The 27826-nt window shown below is 37.5% G+C and overlaps 1 protein-coding gene across 6 annotated transcripts; it reads right to left on the bottom strand.

Annotated features, from left to right (window-relative positions):
• Positions 1 to 11: 11 nt before the first annotated feature.
• TUBGCP5 (tubulin gamma complex component 5) lies at positions 12 to 26222 on the bottom strand. 6 transcript variants are annotated; one of them, XR_012621979.1, is made up of 25 exons: positions 26024 to 26222; positions 22934 to 22987; positions 22748 to 22856; positions 20561 to 20657; positions 19862 to 19972; positions 19229 to 19308; positions 18614 to 18749; positions 17454 to 17571; positions 15965 to 16054; positions 15333 to 15426; positions 14781 to 15027; positions 14381 to 14583; positions 13544 to 13659; positions 11722 to 11990; positions 10557 to 10755; positions 8946 to 9134; positions 7844 to 8026; positions 7482 to 7566; positions 7263 to 7383; positions 6099 to 6277; positions 5230 to 5355; positions 4546 to 4634; positions 2050 to 2150; positions 935 to 1052; positions 12 to 649 (listed from the first exon to the last, which is right to left on the bottom strand). XR_012621979.1 is itself a non-coding variant. In XM_074814990.1 (25 exons), the coding sequence occupies exons 1-24, from the start codon at positions 26185 to 26187 to the stop codon at positions 1006 to 1008; spliced, it is 3207 nt and encodes a 1068-aa protein (XP_074671091.1). In that variant the 5' UTR covers positions 26188 to 26222; the 3' UTR covers positions 12 to 649; positions 965 to 1005. The 6 variants fall into 6 exon arrangements, 5 of the variants coding, with proteins under 5 accessions (XP_074671091.1, XP_074671089.1, XP_074671092.1 ...); XM_074814990.1 differs by having other exon boundaries at positions 965 to 1052; XM_074814988.1 differs by having other exon boundaries at positions 12 to 1052.
• Positions 26223 to 27826: the final 1604 nt, after the last annotated feature.

Below are 27826 nucleotides of genomic sequence, written 5' to 3'. Positions count from 1 at the left end.
CAATGACAAAATTCCAATTACTAAATCTTGTATTTATTCAAATAAATAAATTGGTAAATGTCTATGATTGATTTTCTCTTCTTAAAGGCAGATGTACTGATGCCAGAATTACAGAGAACCTTTCATTGGGAGGAGACAGGGCATGTCATCTTGTGCAGAACACATTCCACATTTAATTCTCTAGAACTGTACCCTTCTGTGCTACAACCTACCGCTTTACAAGAATTAGCTATTAGATATAAGATTTGTTTCCAACATGCTTAGGAGAACAGTCAAATCGTATCTGACAACCTCTGAAACATCTCAACAATCCAATAGTAAAAATTAATATATTACACACTGTGATCATGATCCTACTTAAACTGACAAGAGTTACCACTAAAATTAGTATTTGAACATATAACAAAAAATATTGGTATTTTATGGTCCGCAATAATCCATTTTGATAAGTTAATCTTGTATTTTTACATCAGCTTATTGTAACAGCCATAACTGTTCCCAAAGAGTTCTTAAGAACCATTAAGCAAATAAGATGAATGCTTCTTAGCCTTTTTTCAAAGGAAAAAAGGACAAAAATTAACTCAACCAACCTTTTGAATAATATCAATTGAGTCACATCAATCCACAATGCCCTGTGACCTATTCACAGCTGCAAAATTAAATCAGCAATTATTCATAATTAAACAAAAAATAAATCCTTTTTACAGCATGAAATACATTTTATGTATTTTCAAGTTAGATTGTTTACATGGGATGCATTTCACACTGTACATGTTTTTTGATGTTGAAGCATATACATACAGGGAAAAATACTGCCACAACCAATACACTTAAATACCTGTACATTATTTACATTTTAAAGTATTTTACACAGCTCCAAACCATTAGCGTCACTTAGCTACACACACTTCAAACTGGAGTGTAAAATGCTTACAGTTTTTTAACTTAGGGAATTTCAACATACGTGCTGCTTTCAGTTCTTTATTAATTCAATGGACTCAGGCGTTAACTTTGTTCCATGCCAGCCATCAGTGACAAAGCTAAAGATTCCACTGCGAACCAAACCATAAAAAAGTAGTTACTATGTGCATCTGCAGCAGTCTGCAAATATTTATTGCAATATTCAATTCTGTAGTTTAAAAGGAAGATACCAGCTTATTTTTTAAATTGTAACACTTCAGGATTTAAGACGGTATGACATTTTATAAATCTCCAACAGTTTAGACAATATTTTACCGCTTTCATCATCGGTTATCCATTAGTTATTTCAGTTGGTAAGAACCGGTAAGAAATTAGCTTCTTTGTTTGAAATATTAACTGCCGTACACAAAAAAAATGAATAAACGTTGTGGGGAGTTATATGCAGTAAGCCATTCTCACAAATGGTTCTTGCAGACAAGCTCTCGTGGACCAAGTAGCAGTAATGTCAGATTAGACATTTAGAAACCCCTCAGAACATGCGTCTACATCCCAGCTAACCCCATTCAGCAGTTGCCCTCCTAACTCAAACTGACACCAATTAGCAATTTAAGCTAATACCAGGCTGCAAGTAGAAGCACAGACATGTCATCTTCTGCTGTTTCTGCTACCGAGGAAGTAACTTTCAACAGATAAGCAGAGCCAAGAGCTCGGAGCAGTTGCAGCTGAGGCACCATAATACTAAAATTTTATCTGTTCAAGATATATCACATCTGTCATACAACAACAACAAAAAGAATGTTTTTCTACGCCCTCCAGAACTTAGTTTCATTCATTTCTTTAGAAAACTGCTTATCACTTGCTTGGCTACATCACCATCCCCTCATCAAGAAAACAGGTAAACTGAAGGTAATTGTCATAAAAAAAGAAAGCATGCCATGAATACTCTAAAAAAATAATGAAGTTAACTTCTTAAGAAGTAAGGCTTCATGTCCCTCTGTGAATACCTCACAAAATGAGATTCTTTAAGATGTAATTGACAAACATTAGAACAGATTAAAGTGCAAATACGTTCCTTGTGAAGCTTGTGTCCCAGGAAGTGCAGATAAGTGAAAAGCTTCATGTACTTACAGTGAGGAAAAGAGCCTCGACAGACAGCTTTGTTGAGAACAGTTACAAGAAACATGTGACAGTTTTTAAAATCAGATTCCATCTTCTCTATGGATTCCATCCTATGAAACAGTTTAACAGAAGAATGCTCAACAGACTAGCCACTAAATGTTATCTTCAAAGTATGACCAAAACTTCATAGTAAATGACAAAAGTACTCTTTGCAGAGCATTCTGGCTTGAACTTAACAATATTTCAGTTATGGCTGTGCATGCCACTAGAGCACAAAGGCAATTTTGACAGGAGCATCTGAGGACTACCACAATGGTGTTCATTTCCTCATCATCTTCAAAATCTCTGCAGTAACTAGGAGGAACTGCGTGGTGCTAACTGACCACTATTATTCCTATGCAGATTTGTATTTCAAGACAGCCATTCCTGGTCTGTATTGCTTCAGAGCTCCTTGGGGTAAACCTACACTGGCAAATACAACAGGGACCCCCATACTGCTTTACTATCAGCCAATTCTTAAATTCCACTTTGGACTGTGCCAGCTAGCGCTCACCAGAGGAGGGAGAAGATGTAGTTCACAAGAGTCTCTCCTCTCCTTTTTCCCCTCTCCTAAGAGGATTCAGATGACACGACATCAGCTATGACTTTTTCCTGCAAGAGCACGTAACCACATGCCCTGAGTTTCAGTCTTTATCAACAGCCTATTTCTGACACTTCAAATTGGAAAAGCACTTCAAAAATAACAACTTCCTAATGCCACAGGAGAGTGGGATCCAAGTTCTAGGTACTATCTGTGCCAAATTAGTCCTGACAATTATGGATGTGAGCCAGTCCACACTGGCTGGCCTCAGGGCCACAGATCAACTCTTGAGTGTCAGACACAGCCTTGGAGACTTGCCCACTATCATTCATCCTTCAAGCAGTGGGTTACACAAACAGTAGTATAAACTGGGAGAGAAGTGGCTGGAGATCAGCGCTGCAGAAAGGGATCTGGGGGTGCTGGTCAGCAGCTGGCTCAGTGTGAGCCAGCAGTGCCCTGGCAGCCAAGAGGGCAAACAGCACCCTGCAATAACCAGCCGGGAAAAAGAGGTGCTTACCCCCCTGCATCCACATTGGTGTGGCCTCACCTTGAGTCCCGTGTATAGTTCTGGGCCCCACAATTTCAGAAGAATGTTAAAGGTCCTTGAATGTGCTCAGAGGAGGGCAACAAAGCTGGTGAAAGGGCTGGAAGGAATGTCCTGTGAGGAGCGACTAAGAACTTTGGGCTTGTCTAGTTTGGAGAAAAGGAGTCTGAGGGGCGACCTCATTGCTCTCTACAGCTCCCTGAGGAGGGGAGGTGGAGAGGGAGGTGCTGGTCTCTTCTCTCTGGGATCCAGTGACAGGATGTGTGGGAATGGTTCAAAGCTGGACCAGGGGAGGTTCAGGCTGGACATTAGGAAGCATTTCTTTACCAGTAGGTGGTCAAACACTGGAACAGGCTTCCTAGAGAAGTGGTCGATGCCCCAAGCCTGTCAGTGTTTAAGAGGCATTTGGACAATGCCCTTAATAACATTCTTAAAATTGGTCAGCCCTGAATTGGTCAGGCAGTTGGACCAGATGATCATTGTAGGTCCCTTTCAACTGAAATATTCTACTCTCTTCTAAAAAAATCAGATCTTCATTTTAATCTAGTCTATAGTATGGCTTAGAGAAGAACAACTGATTCACAGACCAACACATTAATCTTATTTTGGAAATTACAGGTGGGTTTCCAACTTCAATCATGGCATATAAGGAAGCACAGATCTTTTCTAAAAATCCCAACTACAACACACATCCCAAGTTGTTTCTACAGAAAAGGTACTATAGGAGAGGATAGGCCAAAAACTTCAGAATTTGAGCATCTGAACTAATGGAATCAAACATTCTGCATGAAAATCTTGACTCCAGAGTCAACAGCAGAACTTTCAATAACTTCAACAGCTTTACATTTTTACACTTTTTTTTTTTTACAAAGGCTTTATAACTTGGACAGTTCAGATAAGAAAAATAAGGAGGTTTAGAGATCAGATTTACATTATTTTTTTTTTAAAGAAAAACAAAAATGGGCCTTCATTTTAGAAGGGAATACAACTAAATAATCCCACTTTTCATAAACCAATTAATGAATGTCAGCACCCAGCTGCCTACAATTTTAAATCCTAGCCAGGAAACATTATCATATCATATCATCTTACCATTACAAACAAATACAAAAGAAAACCCTCTTTGTTGCTAACACTTAAAAGTTATATATTAACCACCTTTTTAGTTAGAAAATACTGAACATACACCGACACAAGTGCATGAAACTTGTTAAGCTCTATCTAAAAGAAATTTCACTTTTGCTGAGAAATAGCAATTAGCCTCTGGTATCTGCTGTTAAACACTGAGATTAGTCTTGCTATTTCACACAAAAACTATTTCAAAAACATATTCTGAGCTGTGAAATTATGACCATGTAGAATTTTAGGTATGTATACTTACTTCCAAGCCCCCAAACCAGCCTGCCAACGGTCTGCAAACATCAATACTAAATTCAACACTTTCATTATAGCTTCTTTCACAAAGCTGACCTAAAGTAACAATTAAAACAAAAGGAATAACAGTTAGAAATTCATTGTTAAGCATAATCATTTTCATTATTAAGCTGCAATACAAAGGTATCCCATGCCATTCAATCTGATCTGTAAAAACAATCTCCTACATACAATGTGATTCTTCCAAATTTAGGATGTGTTTTGCATTTGCTCCCTAGTTCAGTTCATGGCTGACTACTTTCATGAGGACTAAGCACAGACAGTATGTGGGATAAAAGGCTACAATGCTATCCATGTACCTCCATTTCCTGCCATACCAGTATGTATCATTCTCATTACATTACCAAGCCTCAGTTTGTTCAAATCCTTCCATCTCTTAGAAACAAATGAGTCATGTAAAATCCAATATAAATAATTTAATTTTTATCTTCTCTCCTTGATAGAATTGAGCTGAGACTTGTAAGGGAAACTGGATCTCAGTGTTAACTCTGGAAAAGCTACCATTTCCTCAAGAGTGCCTATATATTGCTTAGTAGGTATGAACTGCAAAATAGGCAGCATAATTAGTACTAAACTATTTTGTTGTCCTGCTAAACTCAATATATCAAATACGCCGACTTTTTTTACCTACCTTTTCCCTCAGTAGGCAGCGATCATGGATTGTAGATAGATATCTGTAATGAATCTTTATCAACTGATCTAAATCTTTGGCTTCTTCTACCTGATGCTGAAACTCCAAGCCTGTACTATGAAGAATCTTAAAGAGAAGACCATAGTTATGAAACTCCACGTTGCATGCAAGTGCTTATGACTCTCTTCCAACATTTTTTTAAGAGTCTAAAATTGCCTGATTCATACACTCTTCCCTCTCAAACTTTAGGCTCACCCTCCAAACTACCATCAATACAGAAAAAAAAAAAAATCATCAAGCTCTTCTCATAAATGCACAATGACATTCCTCATATAAATAGGAATACTGCCATTGCACAAGGGCAGCCAATCCCTGGAGAAGCTGATGTGGAGTATACATAGCTTTATTAAAGGCAAAAAAAGGCAATAGTAGAGCAGATATGAACCTACAAACATTGCCTTTATATTTGAGAAGTCATGTATACACTTTTGGATCTCTGTATTAGAGATTTTTGAGAAGGATCCATTTAACTAAAATGTCTGAAGTTATACTTTTGTAAGCATAATAGCTCTTAAGACAGTAACAGCTTATAGAAACCTATTTTTACATGATTGTGCTTCAGTCATCTAGCACTGGGAGAAACAGTCAGAAAGAACTAATATCTGAAGGGTCAATCATATGTATGCAGCATTTTTAAAATTACGGATTTAAAACTGAAACAGGTTTAGCTCTAAATCATTTTGCAGAAAGGACATTAAACTAAGATTTTGCATTTTATTTTTGGTGTTTATGTTTTAAATGAAAATCGATAGTGCATCATCTCCAGTTACAAGTTCTTAATATAAATGAAATTGTTATATAACACAAACCCTAGTCATGATGTAGTTGTGCAGGCTGTTAACAAAATGCATAAGTTTCACTCTTAAGAGGAACATGCGATGTATTTGTTGTTTTATACTTTCTGGTTGTGGTCCAAATAGAGGAAGTGTTCCTTGTTCTGATAAAGTTCCTTCCTTAACCTGTGGGTTTTCTGCAGCACAGACTAGTTCTAAAAAGAAAAGGCAAGAGTATCATATTGAAGTGTTTATGAAGACAAACTGTAGCTAAAATGTTACTTAAAACTGGAATTTGTTATTTCTTATTATTCTGCACACAATACTGATTTAAGATTTTTCTTGCAATTCAGATGTGTTATTAAAATATAGCAACAACATACTGAATAGTTTGACAGTATATGTGCAATTTGATAAATACTAGAATAGGAAACGCTATTTAAGAGCTAAAGTTTATGTGAAAGGATTGAAAAAAACCCATTAAAAATAAATGTGTATACTACCTCCACAAAAGGGAAAAGACTTAAGCACAAAGTCATACCCATGAAGTTTAAATAATAGAAAAACACATATTTTTAGGAAGAGAATTACTTAACTGATGTAGGAATCATAGATGAACCGATCCATCAACTTTCCAATTTATTTTTCTAGGACATGAAGTGTATATTCACATTATATGGGACAGGAAGAGTATTAAAAACATTAACCTGTGAAGGTTAATGATCACTAAGAGGTGTCCTTCTACAATCCCAAATATATAAACTGTAGCTTAGAGTACGTATTCCAAACTATTTAGCTTACTGTTTCAATCTCAAATAGAGTATTTTTTTATTTTGTTCTCTTAACTTGTTTGCAAAGTATAACTCATAGAAACTTGGACTACACATAAAGCAAAACATTAGGGTATGGTAGACAGACCTAGAATGAAGTAAGAAGTTTCCAATATAACTAACTAGACCTCAATCATAGAGATAAAAGGAATGCATGAATAAATAGTGTTGTCCCTGAGGCTGAAAAGAAGTGAAAAACATGCCCTGCTTCATATGCCTAATTTGCAAAGCTGATAGAGATTAGTATTTTATGGAATGAATCAAAATTCTCACTTGTTTATACTACTTACTGCAGAAAGAAGCTGACTATTTATATCCTTAGACCACAGAACAAGTTTTTAGAGTATCTTTCATTGAAGAAGTTTCTTACCATCAAATCGTAAAACATCTAGACTATACTTGGCCCACTTTATTTGTAGCAAGAGCAAAAAAACTTGATTGTAAATTTTTTGGCACTCTAAGCTTATAACTATATCCACAGGCCAAGGAACCTAAGAAGAAAAGATAATCAAGACAGAAAATGTAAGTCACTAATACAACATATCAAATCTGTTCTGGAATAAGAATTACAGCAATATTAACTCACTACCTTGTAACTCAATGTCAAACCATCTAAGGTGTGGACAGGGAGTTTCTTCTTTGCTGTATCAACACTTTCAAATGATATAGACAACCTATGCAAGGAAACAAGTGATTTAGTTGGCGATATTCTCTTTTAAATGAGTGGCTGTTTAATTTTTTTTTTTATTTCTTATTGATAAATACGAACTGTCTGAATTAATCTGGTGGATTTGGATAGAAGAGATGGCAACAGCTCAAAACTACATTAAACCAGATTCTTGTAATGAGTACATAATAACTAGTATTGCGCTATGCAAGTTAAGCACATTAGTATAGGTAAGTGTGAAAGAAGCATAACTAAACTGTATTTTGCAGCATTTTGCGTTTTACCTTGAACTGTCCTCTGGATAGCGTTGCCCAACTGCTTCTTGAAGTTGAACATTTAAGAAAGCAACATTCTGCCAAGTTTCCTTTTCTCTAATTTTGTCAAAAATCGATGTATAGAAATCATACATGGTATCTCCAGCTTCAAGTAAGAAAAAGTTTCTCATTGCCTGCAAGTACTCTACAAGCCTAAACAAGGAACAAACATACAACATTTCCTCAGTCTTAATTGTACAAGTGAAATCAAACACAACTGTTATAGAAACAAAAATCTTTAAAACTCTTCACTACAAGAACTCAGTATCGAACACAAACTTAATGAAGTCCACAGTAAATTCCTTGCTTAATCCTCAGACAGCCTTCACATACATTCAAATAAAATGAAATAACCAAGCCATTTTTTCCTGTAAGCTTGAACAGCCCCACTAACTTCAATGGAAATGCTCATGGTATTCAGCTATCTTACAGGCCAGGCAATTTTCAAAAATAGCTTCGAGTTTGAAAATCCTGTCCCTCTCCCAAAACAGAATTTAGGGTAGGAGATGCAATTTCAGGGAGAGTTCTATCTAAGAAGAGACTTTAATACGGAGCCCCAGAAAATTATGACATGGATTTTCCCTTTTGGATAAAGTAGGAAGAATAGTACTGCTCCAACTCTCACAAGAACCGTGACTCTAAATACATTAAGCACTTCAGACAGATTAAAACCATGACGACTTATGAAAAATAAAAGGAATAGGCCATTTTACTCTGTAATATAGAAATACTGCATAATATTCTTGTCTGATTTTACAGTATCATAAATGAATCTCGTATTAAACAAATATATTCCAGCTTCCTAAAATTTGTCTTCCAGTTTCCAATGACAACACTATTAAAAGTACCGTTTGAAACAATTTCCGTATAGAACATCCACTGAAGACAAATGATAGCTTTGCTGTTGATTTAAATTAGACCAAGTTTTCACTCGGATTCTATCACATTAGATCCCCCTTTCCTCCTTAACAATTTTATTGTTGACTGTCAAACTGGAGTAGAAACACAACATAAAATTCCTGCATTTAGTGATTAAAAAAAGTGTTAAGGAAAACCAAGTCTATTTCCTTACCTATAATCCTTCTTTAAAGTTTGCATTAGATTACCACAGCATTCCAAGTATTGCTTGTCTATGTGCGGATAAAGGCAGGACCTCAATGTCAGTTCAAAAGTCTGGCAGGTCACAGATTCTGAGGATCTATCCACACAAACATCCCCACCAGTAAACTTCTCATGAAAGTCACTCTGTTCCAAATACAACCTTCAAAATAAAACAAACTACTTAGGGAAGAAGGGTCATGATTTATACAATATATGGAACAAAAATGTCGTATCTTCAAAGATTTTAATCAAAATTGGATCCTCTGCTCTAAAATATATGATGCAGAAGTAATAAAAGCTGTTTCATAAATCTAGTATCAAACCTATTAAGTGATCCTTCATACTGTTTTTATATGACCAGGCATAAGAATATCAAGAAGAATGGCATACTGTAATCACATAATTGCTCAAGGAATAATTCTGAAAAACAATGTCAAGTTCAAACACTATACAGCTTAACAAACAAAACCATTTTCATAGGAAGTTTTAAAACTGTATTGTGCACATACAGCAGTCAGATGAACTTCTCAGAAAAAAAAATAAAATTAAAGAAACAAAGTAAAAATTTGAACAACAAAAAAAGCAGCAAAACCTAACAACAACAAAACAGCAAACCAAAAAACAAACAAAAAACCACCACACACACAGAGAATTGGTTTGGGGCACCTTAAATATGGGGGTCCCTATATATCATCTATACTATATTATGGGAAGAGAGTATATGCAGTCTACACTTGGTAAGTTTAATTATTTTGTCACAGAAAGATCAAATTAGAGTAATTTGTAAAAAGCTACTTGCTAGCTGAATCCATTGTAAGAGGAAGGCGGCTCATAGCAGCTATTGCCTTGATAGACTGGATGAGTCAGACGCTGAAATAATCTATCAGTTCTGACAAATAGAACAGTTCCAATGAACAAGGGAAGTAATAGAGTCTTATCTACTATTAATTATGGCTTCTTTAAAACAAACTCCTCCTAAGACTGAAAACACATAAGACACCAACTAGTATTTAGGAAAACATAAATAGCAATTTTCTTTTTTGTAATCACAAAATAAGATTTTCAGAGTTCGTCCTTTCCTGCTAATCTCCAAGACATTTATAACCTCTGTATGACTTCCCTCATTATGAAGAAGGAAGAATTTTTATGCAATTAACATGAACTTTGGAAGGCCTTCAAAGTTAAATTATTTGAGCACAGCACAACTGAAGCTGCATTATTCAAAGAATATACTTGGTGCAAATCAAAGACACTGTGTACAGATTTCAAGGAAACACATTTAAAAGTTTAGATTTTACAACAGCATTCACTATTAAAACACTTATTTCCTAAAAGCCTGTTATGATAAAGACTACTCCCATCTTCTATGCTACAGATGTGAGTAGCAGACTCTTCAATGATTTTAATTGTTTTTCTTTAACTAAGCACAAGAGTAATGTTTATTTAGCTTCTGTCACTGATTGTTGGTACTCTTTATTCTGCGCTTGCTTGTTTTCAGCAGCAGCAATAAAAATTTTGCCTACCAAATGTCATCAGGCAGAACATGGCTCTCAACAACACAGCAGGAAGATCATTCATTTACCTGGCAAAATTAATAGCCAGCAGTGGGTCGTGGACATCATCCAGTTCCAAGTGTCTTTCTGCTATAGACTGCATCTTTATCAGGCTCTGCTTTGTGGCCTGCTGTTCTGTAATAATATCTGGAACAGACTCTTCCCCATGCCGCAGACGAGACTGCACCGATTCCAAGAACAGCGTATACAAGCTCTTTCGTTCAGCATCTAAATTGGGCAATACATTCCACAGTGAGATTTTGTACTAAGAGAAAATATCATCTGAACTGAAAGAAGAACTCCATAGACCAATATTTACTGGCTACCTTTTAACATACTAAATTTAGGCCACTATTCAGGAAAAAAACTTAAATACATATTTAAATAACTATTGCTAAAACAATAGGACTACTCCAATGCCTAAGGTCAGGCATATGTTCAAATGGATTGCTGAATGGGTGTCCGAAATATGAAATATTTCTAAGACTGTTAGAGAACTTCCTCCTTCAGGTGCAAAGGCAGTTAATTCTCAGCAGCTGAAACAACCCTTCAGTATTCACTAGAATAGATTACATTCTCACAAAGGGGGAAATAAACCTAGAGAGTCTCCAAAGTAATTTAACTATCTACTTCTGAACAGCAAGAAACAGTAAAACCAAAACATTTGTTTCCAAAAAAAAAAAAAAAAAAAAAAAATCAACATTGGTTACACTGATGTACTATGTTTTACAATCATTCAAGACAAATATCCTGAATATCCAAATATCTTTTATCTAATTATTAGTAAGCTTTTTTTTTTTAGGAAAAAAGACTTCCACATACTATCTCAGAATTATTCAACCACTTAGTAATGGAAAACAACGATTTATTAAAACAGAAGAGCTTTACTGTTAGAACATAGAAGGGGTTTTCCAAAGTTTTGCATGCACATGAAAACAAGTTTAACAAAAATTTAAAGCAATAAAAAGCCAAGGGAACACTCAATCTTTATTCACTTTGCTCTTTTCACTTGTTTGAACTGGAAGAGTAAGTGTTTCCAATCAGACCTGAAGCTACCAACCACGATACTGGCATTCCACATGGGGTGTTACATTATTCTAAAACCGTGGAAACATTACTACAAAAAAAAAAAAAAAAATACACCCACACAGTTAGACACCCCAAGGCAGGACAGTCCACAATCTGACATCTCACCTCTTGATGCAGCCAGCTGCGGAGAGCCATCTTTGCACTGGAGATTCTTCAACAGCTGCATGGATTTTCCAGCCATGATGATCTGCTTTAGCACTGGTTTTAGAAAAGAGACCATAGTGTGTTGCCTGCTTGAAGGGGCCTGATCACTGCCAGAACTGGCACTGGCATTATCACTCATCTTCTCTTCATTCTCCGTCTTCTCTGACACACTATATAATGTGTAGGTAGCATACCAAAAATCTCTGTGGTTAACTGGAACATTTTTGTTTCTGCAAAGAAATAAAAAGTTGTTGAGTACTTCCCTTTTCAAAAGATGAAATTTCATTACCAGAAGATGCATATAATCTTTTCTCTTTGCTTTGCCTTTCTCTTAGAATAGTGTCAAGAAACACTTTCAATGCTACATAAAATAAGCTCATTCATATCACAAACTATCTAGACATCTCTAGAATGGATGACAGCTTTAGCAGGATAAAGAATCAGCTCACCAGAGATAAAAAATGTATAACCAAATAAACCTCCAAAACAAGGCAAATAGAGTAATTATAATTAAATTTGTCCAGGAAGTTAACTGTTCACAGTGGCAAACATCCTTAATAACAAAGTGATTAGTGATTGACTTGCAGATTTATTTAAAACCCACAATTATGCAAATAGTACTGGGAAAGCTGAAAAAAAACTAGACGAGGTGAAACTTGATTCTTAGTTCACTTTGCTTTTTTGTGTTTGGTTTTTGAAGTCAGATGGAAAACAACCTAAATTAGATAATTAAAATGAAGCACAAATATAAATAAAAGTTGAAATCACCCCTGTTGGTAGTCCTGAAAACACAACCACAGAACCACATAAGGATATTAAAGGTCTCAGCTACTAAAGTGTGGTGGTTTAGGCCCTGCCGGGACTTGAAACGTTGCCGTTGCCCCTCCCCCACCCTTGGACTGGACAGGGCAGGGAGTGAAATACAAACCCCGGGGTTGAGATAAGGAAAAATTTAATACAACAGTGTAACAACAACAAACCAAACAACAAGAAGAACAATAACAGTAATAACAATGAACAGGAGATATACCGCACGGATACAGCGGTGAGGGGACCGACCAGACAAAAGCCATCTCTGCTCTTCCTGCTTGGGTGCCCAGACCTGACCTCAGCATGGTATCAAATAACCCAATAACCCAGCTAGAGCTCCCTCCCCACTGCGGGGGAAATTTAACCCTATCCTAGCTGAACCAGGACATAAGGATTTACTACAACAGTACTAGAGCTGCTCTTTTACTTCATGCTCACCTCGACCTGCCTTAATAGACAGAGGTTTGATTAGGTTTGGCAGATAGGGGGAAATGGATTTCTAATTACGAGCCAAAATTCTAACTTTTATATTCACTTTCCACTTCAAGCTGTCAAAAAAGGGACCAGCAAAATGTAGCATACAAACAGAAAAAAATTAACAGGTCAAATAATGTTTAGGATATGTGCATGTAATTCAAGACACCATATTAGGTTGTACTACAAGGCTAATTGCTTTTAAAAAAAGTCAACACACTCAAAGTCAGACTGCTGATTATTTATTATAGATGGAAAAAATAAAACAATTTATTTCTAGTCCAGAACAATACCTGTTAGGGCTCCATATCTAATGCAATTTCCCTAATGGGAAGTTTGAGACAAGCTATAAAAGTATGAGTAAGAAATTAATTCTGCTTAAGTAAAATAATAAATGTGAAAACCTACTTTTATTGTCACCCTTTACTTTCTACGTTCTACAGCAGTTTTATATTCATACTTGCACAGCATTATGTTTGTCCAGTATCAGCATCCCTACCTCTGAATGATAAATTCCTTTGCAGGATCAAACAAATTCCCATGGACTATCCACTCATCCACTGTCTGTAAGTATGGCCTCACAGTTTCAACCCAGAGAGAGAACAGAAGGGAAACCTGAATTTAAAGGGAAAAAAAGTGGCTGAATGTCTTTATACGAAGCATTAAGAAACAATATGGCAAAGCTAACCTCTTAACTGTGCAATTATAGTTTTTGAAATACACATAATTACACCTAAGGGTTTTTAAAGATAAAATGTTAAACTAAAAATTAGAGCTTTAGTAGTTTTAATGGAAGCCCATATTGTGCATGCTTCCCCTTGTTGCTTTTGTCATCACAGTTAGACCCAAACAGCAGTTTTAATTTTTTTCACTCTAACATCTCTAGAACAGTAAGGGATAATCATAAAACATTGTGGTTTTATAACACAGAAAACAGGAAAACAAAAGGACCTAATGACTTCCACTATATTTTCAGTAATATAATCAACAAGTTACTATAAAAACCCAAAAGCCTACATTTCAGCATTAAATGAATTATGCAGCTGCAGAAATAGAAGGAAAAGCTATTGCAAGCTCCCTCTTTTGTAACAGCTTCCCAGCCTCTGATTCCCCACCGTTCCTTCCCTCAGTCCTAAAACCACACTGCTGCTGATCTCCTCAAAAATCTGATTTCATCCAGGTTGAGCGAACTCATCTCAGAAAACAGTAATACATTATGGCTATCAAATTTGTCCCCAGCTCTCTGAAGGCTAGGGTACTCCATCACCATAAAGAAATTTAAGTTACTACATTTTCTAGTGTGTCGTTCTATTAAGGAAGGAATGATTTCCCCTACCGTTTGCTCAGATGCTTCTCCAACACTGTCATATTCAAGAATAGCTTTGTAGAGAGTATTAAGCAGATGAGATGCTCGTACAACATTTCTAGTGTCAGGTGGCACTTCTGCTACTCCTGTGCTGAAAACTTTGTGAAGTACCTTCAGCTGTGCCAGTCGGGGAGACAACTTATCTATTACTATTGAAAGTGTGACTGTTTTATCTGGAAAAAAATCCCAAATATATATAAAGGTAACATCCAACAGAAGATCAAATTTTGTCAGTGTTATTAATGAGGTTTTAAAATGCAGCATGGCATCTTTCACAGTTTCAAAGTATCTCCATAATGGTTTTCATGTCTCCCTCTTCTAAAAATTTCCTTGTGTGCCCCCCTCTTGTAAAATTGCCCTTGCACTGTACCTTTGTTGATTATGCATTTTTCAATTTCAGTAAGTTCTTCTTTAAAGCTAATGAAGTATTTATACAAGGCCCACATAAAAGCTTGGTAGGTTCTGAACGGGGCTTCAGTAGTTTTCTTTGGAGTGGAAACTGCTCCATGCATTATGCTTTCCGGGCTGTGTCCCATCACTTCATCAATAAACTTCTGTAGTCTAAACACAACTTGACCATATGCTGCTATCTGCTCCAATACAGATCTCAGGCAATTCTAGGGGAAAAAAAAAAACTTTTTAGAATCATGTAATAAAAATTTGTATTTTATAAAGTTCAAAAATTAAATCACAAGCTATTTCTATGAATTAAAATATAATAAAACTCTGCCATCTCTACTGCTTCATCACATTCTCAGATACAGGAACACCCCGTCCAGTTTTATTAAGTCAGCTGTTCTTAATTTAGTCAAAACACAATTATGGAAATATGATTTTTCCACAGGCAGTTTAATTTCCTATTCCCCAAAATTACATCTTCCTAATGACAAATATATTCAGCTGAGATTCAGAAGCAACTTACATGGGTTAAATGTGTTACAATAATATCATTCCGCACAGCCACTTTTCCGTCATTCAGCTGAAATATAAAAAGCTTTTTCACTCCTGAAAGTAGCCTTGAAAAGAAACAAAGAGTAGTAATTTTTCCCCCTTAATGGACTCATAATTATACAGTTAATAAAAGAATTAGCTCTCCCTTGCCTAAAAGTTTATTTTCTTCAAGTAAAAGGGGACTACAGATCAACTACACTACTGGTACTGTAAGATGTTGCTAGAACAAGAACAAAAGAACCACAGTAAACATCTCCTAACGTTCTTTTCCAGTTGAGATAATTTCCAGCTATACGATGACTCAAACCTACTTTCTAAGTTTGGACACTGTATTAAAAATCTATAGGGGCAGGGTAAGAACAAGTTGGCTCCTCTTAACAGTTAGACTTGAAGAATCAATGCATGTAAGTAATAGTAAGCCACTTTATTCTTTGTGAATGCGAGCAGTTATCACACATAAGTGGCATCTTTATTGTCAGCAATGATGCAAGCGAAAAGCTCAGTAATAATTCTTTCTTCAGACATAACTTCAAAGATAAATTTCTCATTTCCTTGAGAGAAACACTAAAAGGGAAAATGCAAGCTTTGTGATGTTGCTCTTACCAAAGAGTTTCCCGTATAACCTGAGTTTCAGTGACTAGTGTTTTCTCTTCTGGCACATATAAAGGATCACTGGTGTACAAGTGGTGATCCCTTAGAAAAAAGGAAATTAAAACAATTTAATGGCAGAAATAACAGCTGAATCACCTGAAAGTAAGAATGAAGAATAACCTTAAGGCTCAGTTTTGTGCTAATTATATCTGAGTAGATTCAGTGCTCATGGGGGCATTTCAAGTCTATAAACAAAAGCAGTTTGTTTTCATATTGCTAAGCAAAATACTATGGAAAGCATTCAAGTATCACCTAGTCATACATAACAAGATAAGCAATTCAGTAGCAAATATGTGAAGTACTGAATCTGCGTTGATTTGGGTTTTGTGGTTTTGGTTTTTTGGGGTCTTTTTAATTCTTGATTCTTGATTATTTTATTTCTCATTCAATGCTTGAAAAATGATAGTTACTTTCTGTTAAAAATACTAAGCTAGAAAGTAAAACACCAATTTCCCTAACCCATATATGAAAATTCACTTTAACACAGAGGTTTACTTAAGAAATGGAAACTTTCACAGCCACCTATGAGCTTTCTCTTATGATTCTGTGTTACATAATTCTTTGTAAACCTTCCACCGTATTTTTCATATTTTAGCGAAGTATAGATTATTTGCATTTGCAGTATTTTGACCCATTAATATCAGCAGCAGCAGAATTTAAGTAATCATGTTCAAAATTCAAATCCAAATTAAGTAATACTGGTTTTATTTATATATATAAAAAACATACATTTGCTAACAACATTGCAACAGAAACATCATTGCTTTATTTATGTTACTGATTTCCTAATATTCACTGCAAATTTTCATTCATAACTGGCTAGATAACCAACCTACACTAAAACAAATTTAACTCCTTGATTAAGAAATTCATTAAATTAAGGAACCAAAGACAAGTCTAATGATCTGTATCGATACATCAGAATTTGGGACAGAGGGAAGAAAACAGAGGGAAGAATCAGGCTTTTCTTTCTTTTCCTTTTAAACCGAACTTCCTTCTCATTTTCTTTCCAAAACCACAGCAGATCACAACAATATACTGCTTTATGTTCCTTCCCCAAAATCTGTGTTTAAGGGAGGCACCAAAACCAAACAGAAAGTTAAGCTTTAGGGAACTCCTCATGTCCACGACCCACTTGTATTAGTTCCTCAGAGACCTTTGTAAGGGTCCACCCAAACAAAATTCAACAATAAGGTTTGCTTCTTTGAAAAAGGAAAACCCTCTGATACAACAAATGTAGTAAAAATTAAATAAAAGAATCTATTAACAGAAAACCCAGCTTGTTTCTTCAACTTATTAGTTCATAACCTTTTCATTCTGTTTTTAACTAAATTAGTAGTAACTATACTATCTTTATGCTTCCACCATAAAGATGCTTAATAAAGTCATTATTTAGCATTATATGCCAATAAGGAATAAGTCAGCTATACTGTTTTCTTACCAGACTGCGGCTAGGTTGGCATGCAAGTGCAAGCTATGTGAAAAGCGAGGGGCTCTTCCTGTCCAGTACTGAGGAACTACATGCTGCTCCAGCCAGCTGCGGGCATCAGGTTCACCAACTGTGAACACACGTGACAGTCAGTGAGGTATTTTTATTTATTCAGGAAATGCTTATAAACCACAGGCAAAAGTTATTAATAAGACTATCCACATTAATAAGACTATCAGCTGCAGAATCACAGATCTTTTCAAATAAGTTACAATTTATAACTATTTACACTTTACTGCACTCACATATGATACTGTCGTGTACAAATTCATTTACATTGAAATGCCTCATCTCCTAAAAGCTGCAAAAGTCCTAAAAAATAAACTTGGAGATTTATGCAGTTTCCAATTCTTCCTCAGAAATTGTGCTTCTGTCTCAGGCAGTTCTCAAAGGATATACAAAACCAAGCTGACTTGAAAAATAAACTGACAAATATCACCAACTCTGTCACTGTGTTTCTTTTTGCTACGCATTTAGTACGTTACCTAAAAATGTTTTTTCTTAAATGTGATTATTAAGAAAACTTTACTAATCCCAGTTAGATAGCTACTGCTTATACAACATATGAACATTATGCAGTCTTCTTATTCAAGGTATCCTCTATCCTACAATATTCTATCCAAAAATAACCAGCTAGAGTTAATATTCCCTGAAGCTATTCAACAGTAAGCCACTAGTGTTTTAATTACATAAAACTATTCTTTTTTTCCAAAAATGCTTCATACCCAGAACTGAGTCAAATGTTCCTGTTGCCAACAAAATTTTGTTTCAGCATTCTGATATACAGTAATAAAAATTTACATGATTTCTATAAAACCACATGCTACATTTACTGTGTAAGTTTTCATATCTATATGGAATATCCACCTCTATTTCTACAGAAATAAACAAAAGTGTTCTCCATCAGCATCAAGAAAAAGCAGACCAAACTTTCCATATTGCTTCTTTTCTGTTAAAAATAAAACAAGCGAACACTAAGGTGCACCTTAAAACTACAATTCTAAGTCTAAAACATAACATCTCACTAAAAAATAATAAATTAAGCCACATCAGCTTGCTAAACTTGAGTACGTATGACCGTAGCAGAAGAATTATAGCTTATTCTAACTAACCTTTCCAGGAAACATTAGGTACTGTTTTCTTATTGGGATCTTGGTCTTCTAAGGGTGTCCTGTCCACTTGAATACCCGAGTCCTCCCTGCTTAAAGGCTGAGTGTCTTCCTCCTCTTCACTTTCTCCAGACCAATCCTATTAAGTGCAACAAAACCCAGTACATTTCAGTACAACATAACGGACAGATGTATATTCACTTCCTATTGATCCGAGAAGCCAAACATGAACTCGTTTTCTTCTTTCTGCCACTACAAAGTAAATTCAGGACACTAAGACTTAACATCACTGTCTGCCAGAGACAGGTTTAAGTTATACATAATATTAATAACCAGACAAATGAGACAAGTGGAGAAGATCACAGAACTGCAAAAAGTTCTGATCAGGAGCAGGCAGGAGTCAGCAGAAGGAACCAGTTCAGCTGCAGGATTAAGTCAGAACACAGTGAAGAACAAAAGCATTTGCATTACTGTTCCTCTGCTTAGGTCTGTGTGTATTTCTTGACATTCACTAAGAAGCAACATATCAGGTAATCCTGTGAGAATCATACAGAGCATACAAATCAGGTCTCCACATACTTCAAACAGTTGGGTTTTTTACCTTCAGAAATTACTTACTGGTGTATCTACGCCTGGGCCAAAGTAAATTTCTTCTCCTTCCATCAGATACTTTCCCCAGTCAAATTCTTCTTCCTTTTCTAAGAGAAGTATAAAGATAAAAATAGTAAGTATCATAAAACTCTGACTTCCTTTGTCCTCTAAAAACATTTCCAAAGCTAAAATTATGTTGTTACTCTAAATCTAAAAGGCATTCCCTTCCACTTAAGGTTACACCACTGTTCCTTTAACAAGGTTATACACTTTCAGACACGTAAATTGTGACATATCAACCACGTATACTCCTTATCAATTTATTCTCAACTTTGTTACTTATACACTCAAAATATGCAACATAGCGCGCCATCAGCACAGTTATCAGTACTATGTTACACTACCCTACGCTTCAACCCTGGAAAAACATGCAAAAATGCAACACATCACTTATTGCGACTAGACCCATTTAGCTCGGTGCAAACATTCTAAATGTATAGTTTACATATGCACAAGGATCCTGGACTGCAAACGACATAAAGCAAGAACTGTCTTACTCTCCGAAAAAGACACCAAGTACTCATGATGTGATGTGTAATACTTTAAAAATAACAATCACACTTACAATATATTATATCTTAAACATGAAGCTTACTCAACTGTAATTAGTGTTGTTTGAGATAACCTCTTCATATTCACATTCCTGGAATGGGCTGAAAGTGCATTCAAAACACCGCCGAGGGAATGTGCAGAGATCATTCAAAAAGGAATCTTAAGATGCAAGATTTTCTTTAGGTTAGTCTGAAATATTCTTCTTTCAGTCTATGATACAACACTGTAAACAAATGGGGGATGGTATGCACTCAAACTTAAGCGCAAGCCTCATTTTTAGGCACTGAGTGAAATAGTCCTACTTTAGAAAGCAGGCAGCTGAGATCTCCTTCTAGAAACCTTCAAATCTCCCTTTCCTTGACTACATAGGGAACACTGGAATTTACATCACCAAAACTGTTTCAACAGACCTCCTATTGAGGTGCAAGACAGACACTGAGGATGGAAACCCGTTGTCTGTCTTTGAGCATGTAGCCACGGCTGAACAGTCGGAGAATGTAAGTGATAGCAGTACAAGTCAAAAAGAGTTCCCAAGGTACTTTTGTGGCTGCAAAACTTAATTAGCTGATGTAACATAAATGGGGGTAGGAAAGATTTGCAGACTATTTTAAATGCATAAATCATAAAAAGACAATCAATAAAGCGCTTTGAAGAGGAGATAATAAAATGGAGAGGAAAAATGTCTTTATCAGATTGCGTTAATGGATTCTATCTTTTATTAGCAACATAAACATCTTGCAAACTTACCCACTTCTTTGTCTCTTGGTTTTTCCACATAGGTGGTGTTGGATGGAGAATCAGACAAACACAACAGAAGAGACAGTATGGAATAGTGCGTATCTGTCTTTAAAACACATTAAAAAAAACAAGTCAGTAAGTAGTCTAAAAGATTTTGGTTAGGAACAAACTCAGCATATTATCTGCAGGAATGTTCCACATTAGTTTCCATTCCCCAGTCCTGAACTACAAAAAGAACATCTGCAACATGATATTGAATGTTATGCATCCTCTTTTGCCTCCTAATTAGCCAATCAATATACAAATACTTCAAAAGCAGCCACAGCATAAGCTGCCTCTTACTGAGCTGACAGTCTGAGAATATGGAAAAGAAATAAGAACTCTTTAAGTATTATGAAAGTAAGAAGTCACCAGAGGACAAGGGATAATGGACAGCTCCACTGGCATGGATGAGGGGGAAGGACACAGGTAACGGGCCTGCAGGAAAGCAAGTCTTAGTTCCCTTAATTGTACGGCTGATTATTTCAAACAGAGGCTAAAATGAAGTCAGCTAAAACACTTTACCAAAATCGCTACATTTTAAGATCACATTCACATTATCTTCCCTCATCTGAAAATCTATACAAAGCATTGAGGATGCATCTTTAACTCCAATATTGCACTAAAGCGGTTGTGAAACAGAGGCCTTCAGTCAGGTTAGAATACTGTGCCAAGACTGGTATGCTGCAGAGATCTGTGTTATGGTCTATTCCCTAATATCTGCTTCCAGAACAAGCATTTCTTACTAAAGTAAAATTTTTCTTTGGTCTGATTCTAACTTTCCAAAGTTCTTCAGTAGACCATTTCATACCTAGATATATGGAGATTCTGCTATCTACATCCTACATGCTTTGACACACGCACACACACACACTTACAAAGCTGTTTAGAAATGAGATTCACTGGTATTTTAAAAAAGTCTCAAATTTCTGATAAAGCAGCGTCATACTCATCTAGTATATATGGAATATAACATGTTTCCACTAAACATTACTGACTCCATAAGAGTTTGTGAAGAGCACTAGTAGGTTGTTGACAGAATCACACGTGCGAGCTAGTGTTTTACTTACTAGTCATAAAAATGATACTCAATCTTTCCAGTTACATGCCACTGCTAAAAACTAAATGCAGTTTAACTTCCCAAATATGAGATATTATCTCCAGCTATATCCCAGCTGTGTTTTCAAAAGGGGGGAAAAAAAAAAAAAAAGCTCTTTCAAGTCTTAGGATACTTGCAACATTCAAGTGTAAGTGCCTGCTTGGGCTTTTGTTTCAGTTTGCTTGTTTTTCATTTTATTTGACTCTCAAAACAAGCAGAACAAAAGGTACTTTTTATAAAAATCTACAGTATAATAACTGAAGATATGTGTAAGCTATTGAGGGTTCCAGGATTTTCCCCAAATATTAGAGGGAACCTAGAACAATGCAAAGAAAGGTAAATGTTAGTTCAACAAGAAAAAAAAAAAAACAAAAACCACCACAATCGAACAACTCAGCACACACAGCCCTATCAAAGAATATCATTATATGGAGCACCACATCTTAAATCACAAGCTTAAATTTCCCAATAGCAGGAACTTCCAGTTTTCAAAGATCAAATTCATTATTAAACTACCACACCGGAAAGTGTCTAAACAAGAGAACTTCTGCCATATTCATCCAGTCCATATCATAAACTGATTTCATACAAAGTCTATCAAAGGTGAAACATATACATAGTCTCGATAAGGAAGCTACAGGGCAGGAGCGCTCCATTTGGAAATACTAAAACCAAGACATATAGATGCATTACTTAAGGTAAAAAAAATTGGACATAAGAAATGCCCGGTTCACTGTTGTTTTAGAACACACAGGAATCTAGACTCATTGAGATTCTAGCTACATTTGTACAATGTACATAAAACATCTGCTCTGTAATAAGATGTCCGTTAAGTCATGAAACTACACATGCTGAAACCCTGACAAAACAATAAACACATTTCTAAAATAAATGGGAAAACTAAAGAATACAACCCTGAAAATCCATGACCTGAACAGCAACTGCAACCCCACTGCTAAGTCATCTGAAATTTCCAACACAACATTACAACTGAAGTCCTCACTGTCAGTAAGAGTGCTGGAAAAAAAAACAAAACAAGGAAATTGCAACATACATACCTTTGTTTCTTCAGTACTTGGGAGTGGCAAATTCAGAAATTTTTCTGTTAGTCTTTTCCAGCTTGCAGCTTTTCCAAGGTCAGAATGAACTATCAATTTTTCATGTATTCTAATAACAAAAACAGTATCAAAAATGCTTCAAAAAAGTTAACTAATCCATTATTAATCCATAAGCATGAAACTTACCCTTCTATCGTCCTCTCTACTTTGTGACTGTTCACATCAAGGAAACGGTGAAACCTGTGTAAGAAATCTGTATTAGAATGTGCTTAAAAAACAAGCTTAAGTAAGGAAGAACATAAAGCTGATTTATATACATTAGGACAACACTATTAGTTTAATAATGCATGCTTAGTTCAGCAACAGCATTCAACATCAACAAAATTTAATTTCAGTGTCTCTCAGCTCAAGAAGGATTAAATACAATTGACCTTAAAGATGGAAAAATGGAATGCAGCTTACATTTAACCAGCACTTTAAGATGAATGGAAAATTACTACCCTATCAGCAAACTAAGCAACTAAAGTATGCTGTCAGTTAAGTCACGTGGAGCAAGGAGATCAAGAACTGTATTGTCAAAGGCATCTGTGTCAAACGCACAAAAAGTATCTGGGGCTTGCATCACAAGCACAGGCAAAACAAAGACCCACATGGGAAGGCCTCTAAACCCAATGAAGCTCCTTTATAAATAGTAAAGGAGAGTGTCTAAAAGAAAAGAGAGCTTCATCAAAGTAAAGAAAGATACACCACCAAAGGCAGCACGTATAGGGACAAAATAAGAACTCATGAAAGGTAAAATGGACTTTGGAGAAGAAATTAGAATATGAATAAGGTTCTTCAGTTTATACAGAGAGAAAAACGAGGGAATGGGATGTGACAGCAGTGAACACAAGGTCAAGAAATTCTATATGTAGGCTCTCAAATTCGTCAACCTAACATTTTGCCTCAGCTTCCAGCAACAACCGTACAGAACACAGGGGTAAAATTCTCATGACCACAGACAGAAATGAAAACTACTGGATCTGAATCAGGAGCAAAAGTTAAGCTAAAAAGACTGAATTTGGAAAGACAATCTAAAAATCACCTCAGTGTCAAAGTAATGAAATAGAAAATGAAACTGTAAAGCAGGTAGCAATGATTTTTAATAAGTATCACTGGAGGATGAAGATATGCCCATATTAAAGGAAAGAAAAAATGACTTTGTTAACTGCAGACCCGTTAGTCTGCTTTCAGAAGACTTCGGAATAAAAGCACGATAAAATGTAACATTAACTACGTAGCTGACATTTAGGTTAAGAAAATATAGCTTATCTCATTTATTAGAGCACATCAGCTTACATAGGAAATCATTAGTTGAAATGGAAAATGGTGGTAAGTAGAAGAACTGGGAAGATTTAGAACAACAGGCTGGAAAGACAATATAAAAACCAAACCAAGAATCTGCATTGAAAATAAAAATTAAGCTGAAGGGAAACTGTTAGTGAAATTCCTTTAGTCTATTACTTAAATCTTTAATTAATGACCCTAACACACACACAAAAAAAAGTATCAATTTTTTTAGGCAAGTTGGGAACATCATGAATAGGACTACGGTGCTGCATGGAAACAGATGGATCTGAGAACTATGGCTCAGAAACATCATCGAATCTAACAATACAAACCACAAGTTTCACAAACTTGAAACTGAAGAGAGTTCCTGCTACAACCTAAGGTCTCATGGTTTGGAAATACACTAATCAATCTCAGACTGACATTCCCCACATATTTCTTAGACAACAATTCTGTCATAAAACTCTTCCTCTTCCCAACCCTCCCTGTCAAAACAGTTCGTTGTCAACTCTGCATCACACCCTGTTTTCCTGCCATGTTGTTTTCCAAAAACACCCCAACCCAACAAAATTGCCCAGTCTACAAGAACACAAGCAACTGGGTCACCAAAACAGAAGGAGAAATATCACAAGAAGAGATGGGAGACAGGGCACATTTACCTGGCTCAAGAGACCCCGCTGCCATTAGCAATCTGCTGACTCAGAATAATGACTGCTACAAGCAACTATTTTGATGCAGCTACAAAACCAAAAAACACAATCCTATGATGCATTACACAAAATATTTGTGGCAAAATAAAGAACACAGGGAGACAGCAGTTACAAATACCACATTCCTACATTCCCAATGAATACAACTAGCCTCCTCAAAATTCAGCAGTTCACCTTGTCAAAGCACCAGCTACAAGTCATACACAGCTCTCCCACACCTCAGACTCACCTTTGCCGTTGACCAACAACTATATAGTTATTAAAATAGTCTTATTAAGGCCTATTAGTTGTTAGGATTCACCACCTGACTTGATGCAATGCAGTTATGCTATTGTTCACCCCAAAAAATGCATTTAAATGGCATAAAAAATTTTAAGTAACATTGATTTTACATGGATTAGGTACTTGCTGCATAAAGTTAAGCAAGTACGTAAAACTCTGAAGTGATATATGGGAAACTGGAAATAGATTGTGTAAAAAGTGGCATCAGACACTGAAACCATTAACTGTGGTAACTGCAAAAGCAGTGTGTTAAACTTTAGTAAGGACATTTTAGGTGGTAATAGAATTAAAGGGATATTGACAATATACATTACAGGTTAATAAGGACCGTGTTTATGACAAGTTTGAATAACGTCAAACACATAATCTTCTGCAGATTGATAACCTTTCATATCAGCAGCACACTATTCTGTGCGGATAGCAGAAGTGTTATCTTCATTTGGTGTAGTTTTGTTTACTTGCTCTTTACATATAATGATTATTTCTTTACTTCCCTCCCACAAATAAAATTTCAGATGGCTAAATGAAGATGTTGGAAGGTACCTTTTCCCAGATCAGGAGAAAAGCCCTAGAAGACCGAGATCGAAACGTGATGGAGTACCGGCCGCTGGCCCTCTGGCAGGGACTCGCAAACGGCCCCCGGCACTACCCCTGACCCCGCGCAGGGGGCTACGGCAGGACAAGGCCCCGTCCCACAGCCCAGCAGGCACGGGGTACCTTCCTCGATTTCGGGCGGGCAGGTAGCAGCCCCTGCCAGGCGGGTCACACCACCCCGCAGCCCCTCAGCGCAGAGGCGGGGGCCCGGCCCGGCCCCGCCGGGGGCTCCTTCCCTCGGCGGCGCCGGTGGGCCGCGGCGGGGCCCGCTCGCTCGCCCCCAGCCCCGTTGCTGACGGGCACCGCGGAGGCCGCCGCAGCCGCGGCGCTTCTCGCCGGGGCGGGGTTGGCGGGCGCTGACCTGAAGTTGGACCAAGCGAAATTCAGCGCCGTCTGGAAGCGGCCGCCTCCCAGCTCCTCCTCGGGCAGGCCGGTCACGCTGCGCACCAGCGCGCGGACGGCCCGGTCCTGTTCCTGCTCGAACCGGCTGCGGTGGCCGGGCGAGGCCAGCAGCGGCGCCGCCATGGCCGCACCGGCGGCCGGGGGGGGCGGGGGGGGGGGGGGCGAAGAAGAGGGCGACACCTCCGGGAGGCGCCACAGAGCCTCCCCTCACGGCCACCGCCGCGCGCGCGGGCAGCACTTCTCGCGAGACTTCCCCCTGACTTCTCGCAGAGCTTCCTCCTCCTCCTTTGGAGGGTAGGGAGGTGGGGGGGCGCATGGGGGAAGCGGGGCGGTGGCGGGCGCGGCCCGTCGCCTCCCTGAGGGGTGGCCGGGCGGAGGGATCGGGCGGGCGGACAGCGTCGGCCGGAGTGACGCTGGCATCCCAGCGCCGCGCCTGCAGCATCTTCCTGTCACGGAAGTGTCACTTATCTTCGAAAACGGCCCCATAAAGGCACGATCACCCGGGATGGGTAATTGGCTATCAGTAGCTGTCCAGAGAAGGGCCCGGGTCTGGCGCTGCGTTGCAGAGTTCGTTTCAGCAAACCAAAATGCGATGCCTGTCTTGATAGGAGGATCCGAAGTCGGTTAGTTAGCGCAGGACGCTCCATCGCTCAGGTTTTCCCGAGGGCTCTGCGCTCCACATCACGCCGGCTGCGCCGTGACCCTTCCCAGTCGTGCTTGCTTAGCACCTCATTGCTGCCGAGGCTGCAGCTCAGCGTCTTGCTGCGACCACCCTGCGCCAACAGGCCTGGCTGCCACCCGGCTCCTCTGAGGCAACCTGGGTGTGCGTGTTCCTCCCTGACTGAACCTCTCTGCTTTGGCACAGCTGGATAAACCGCCGGGAGCGGATATTGTGTACACAGGACACGAGCGTGCGTGTCGGGAGTGGAAGAAGAAACCAGTTTTGTCCTAGTTCTGTGTCAGACATTTGCTGAGCAGCTTAAAATGCTCTTGTCCTTCTGTATGATTTTACAGGGCTGCAAGGACAACAGCCTGGCCATGAGCTTCCTTCTAGAAATAAATTAACCAAATCGGTGGGAAATATTACTGACCAATTCCTATAACAGTCCCTGCTTTGGTATCCTTCATTGTTGGGCTTTGTCTTCCTTGATCTCGTCAATAAATACTGGACTGTATTCAGCCCCGCCAAAAATTTTTATTCCTCTTCTCCATTAAAATATTTGTATTGGCACAACAAAAGGAGTAGGCAATGGATCTGGAGAAGCAGTAGAAAGAAGGCCTCAGAAATGTTCTTTTTCAGTTAAAATATATTTAATGTACCAACATAATGTGAAGAAATATGTAAAAATATAGTAGTATAATTTCATAATCCTAACAATAATAAAATAACGTTGTCATTCTTATAAGTTATAGTGTATTAAGAAGCCCTAGTACATTTTTACTCGGGTAGGCTAAACCTTACCTTAGGGTTCAGATGCAGAACTGCAAGGAAGTGATGGTGTCAGTGCACCTGCAGGCAGGATGCTCAGCATGAACGTGAGCTCAGAAGGACTCTGTTCCACTGTCTTATAAAGCTTTAACTTCCTAAACATTCAGAGGAAAAGTCTATAAAACTTTACTGGTGTTCCTACATCTCCTCTTACATTGTATGTCTTTCCTACTTTAGATTAGCAGCAGTCTTTTTACTCTTTAGTTGATGTAGCCAATGTTTTGAGCCATAATTTGTTGTCCTAGATGTTATCTAAAGGTCTAGATAGTCCTA

The sequence above is a fragment of the Strix aluco genome, chromosome 2 (assembly GCF_031877795.1).
Source record: "Strix aluco isolate bStrAlu1 chromosome 2, bStrAlu1.hap1, whole genome shotgun sequence".
In the NCBI taxonomy this organism is placed as follows: domain Eukaryota; kingdom Metazoa; phylum Chordata; class Aves; order Strigiformes; family Strigidae; genus Strix; species Strix aluco.
The sequence above is the reverse complement of the archived record's forward strand: the minus strand, read 5'-3'. Positions and strand labels throughout refer to the sequence as shown.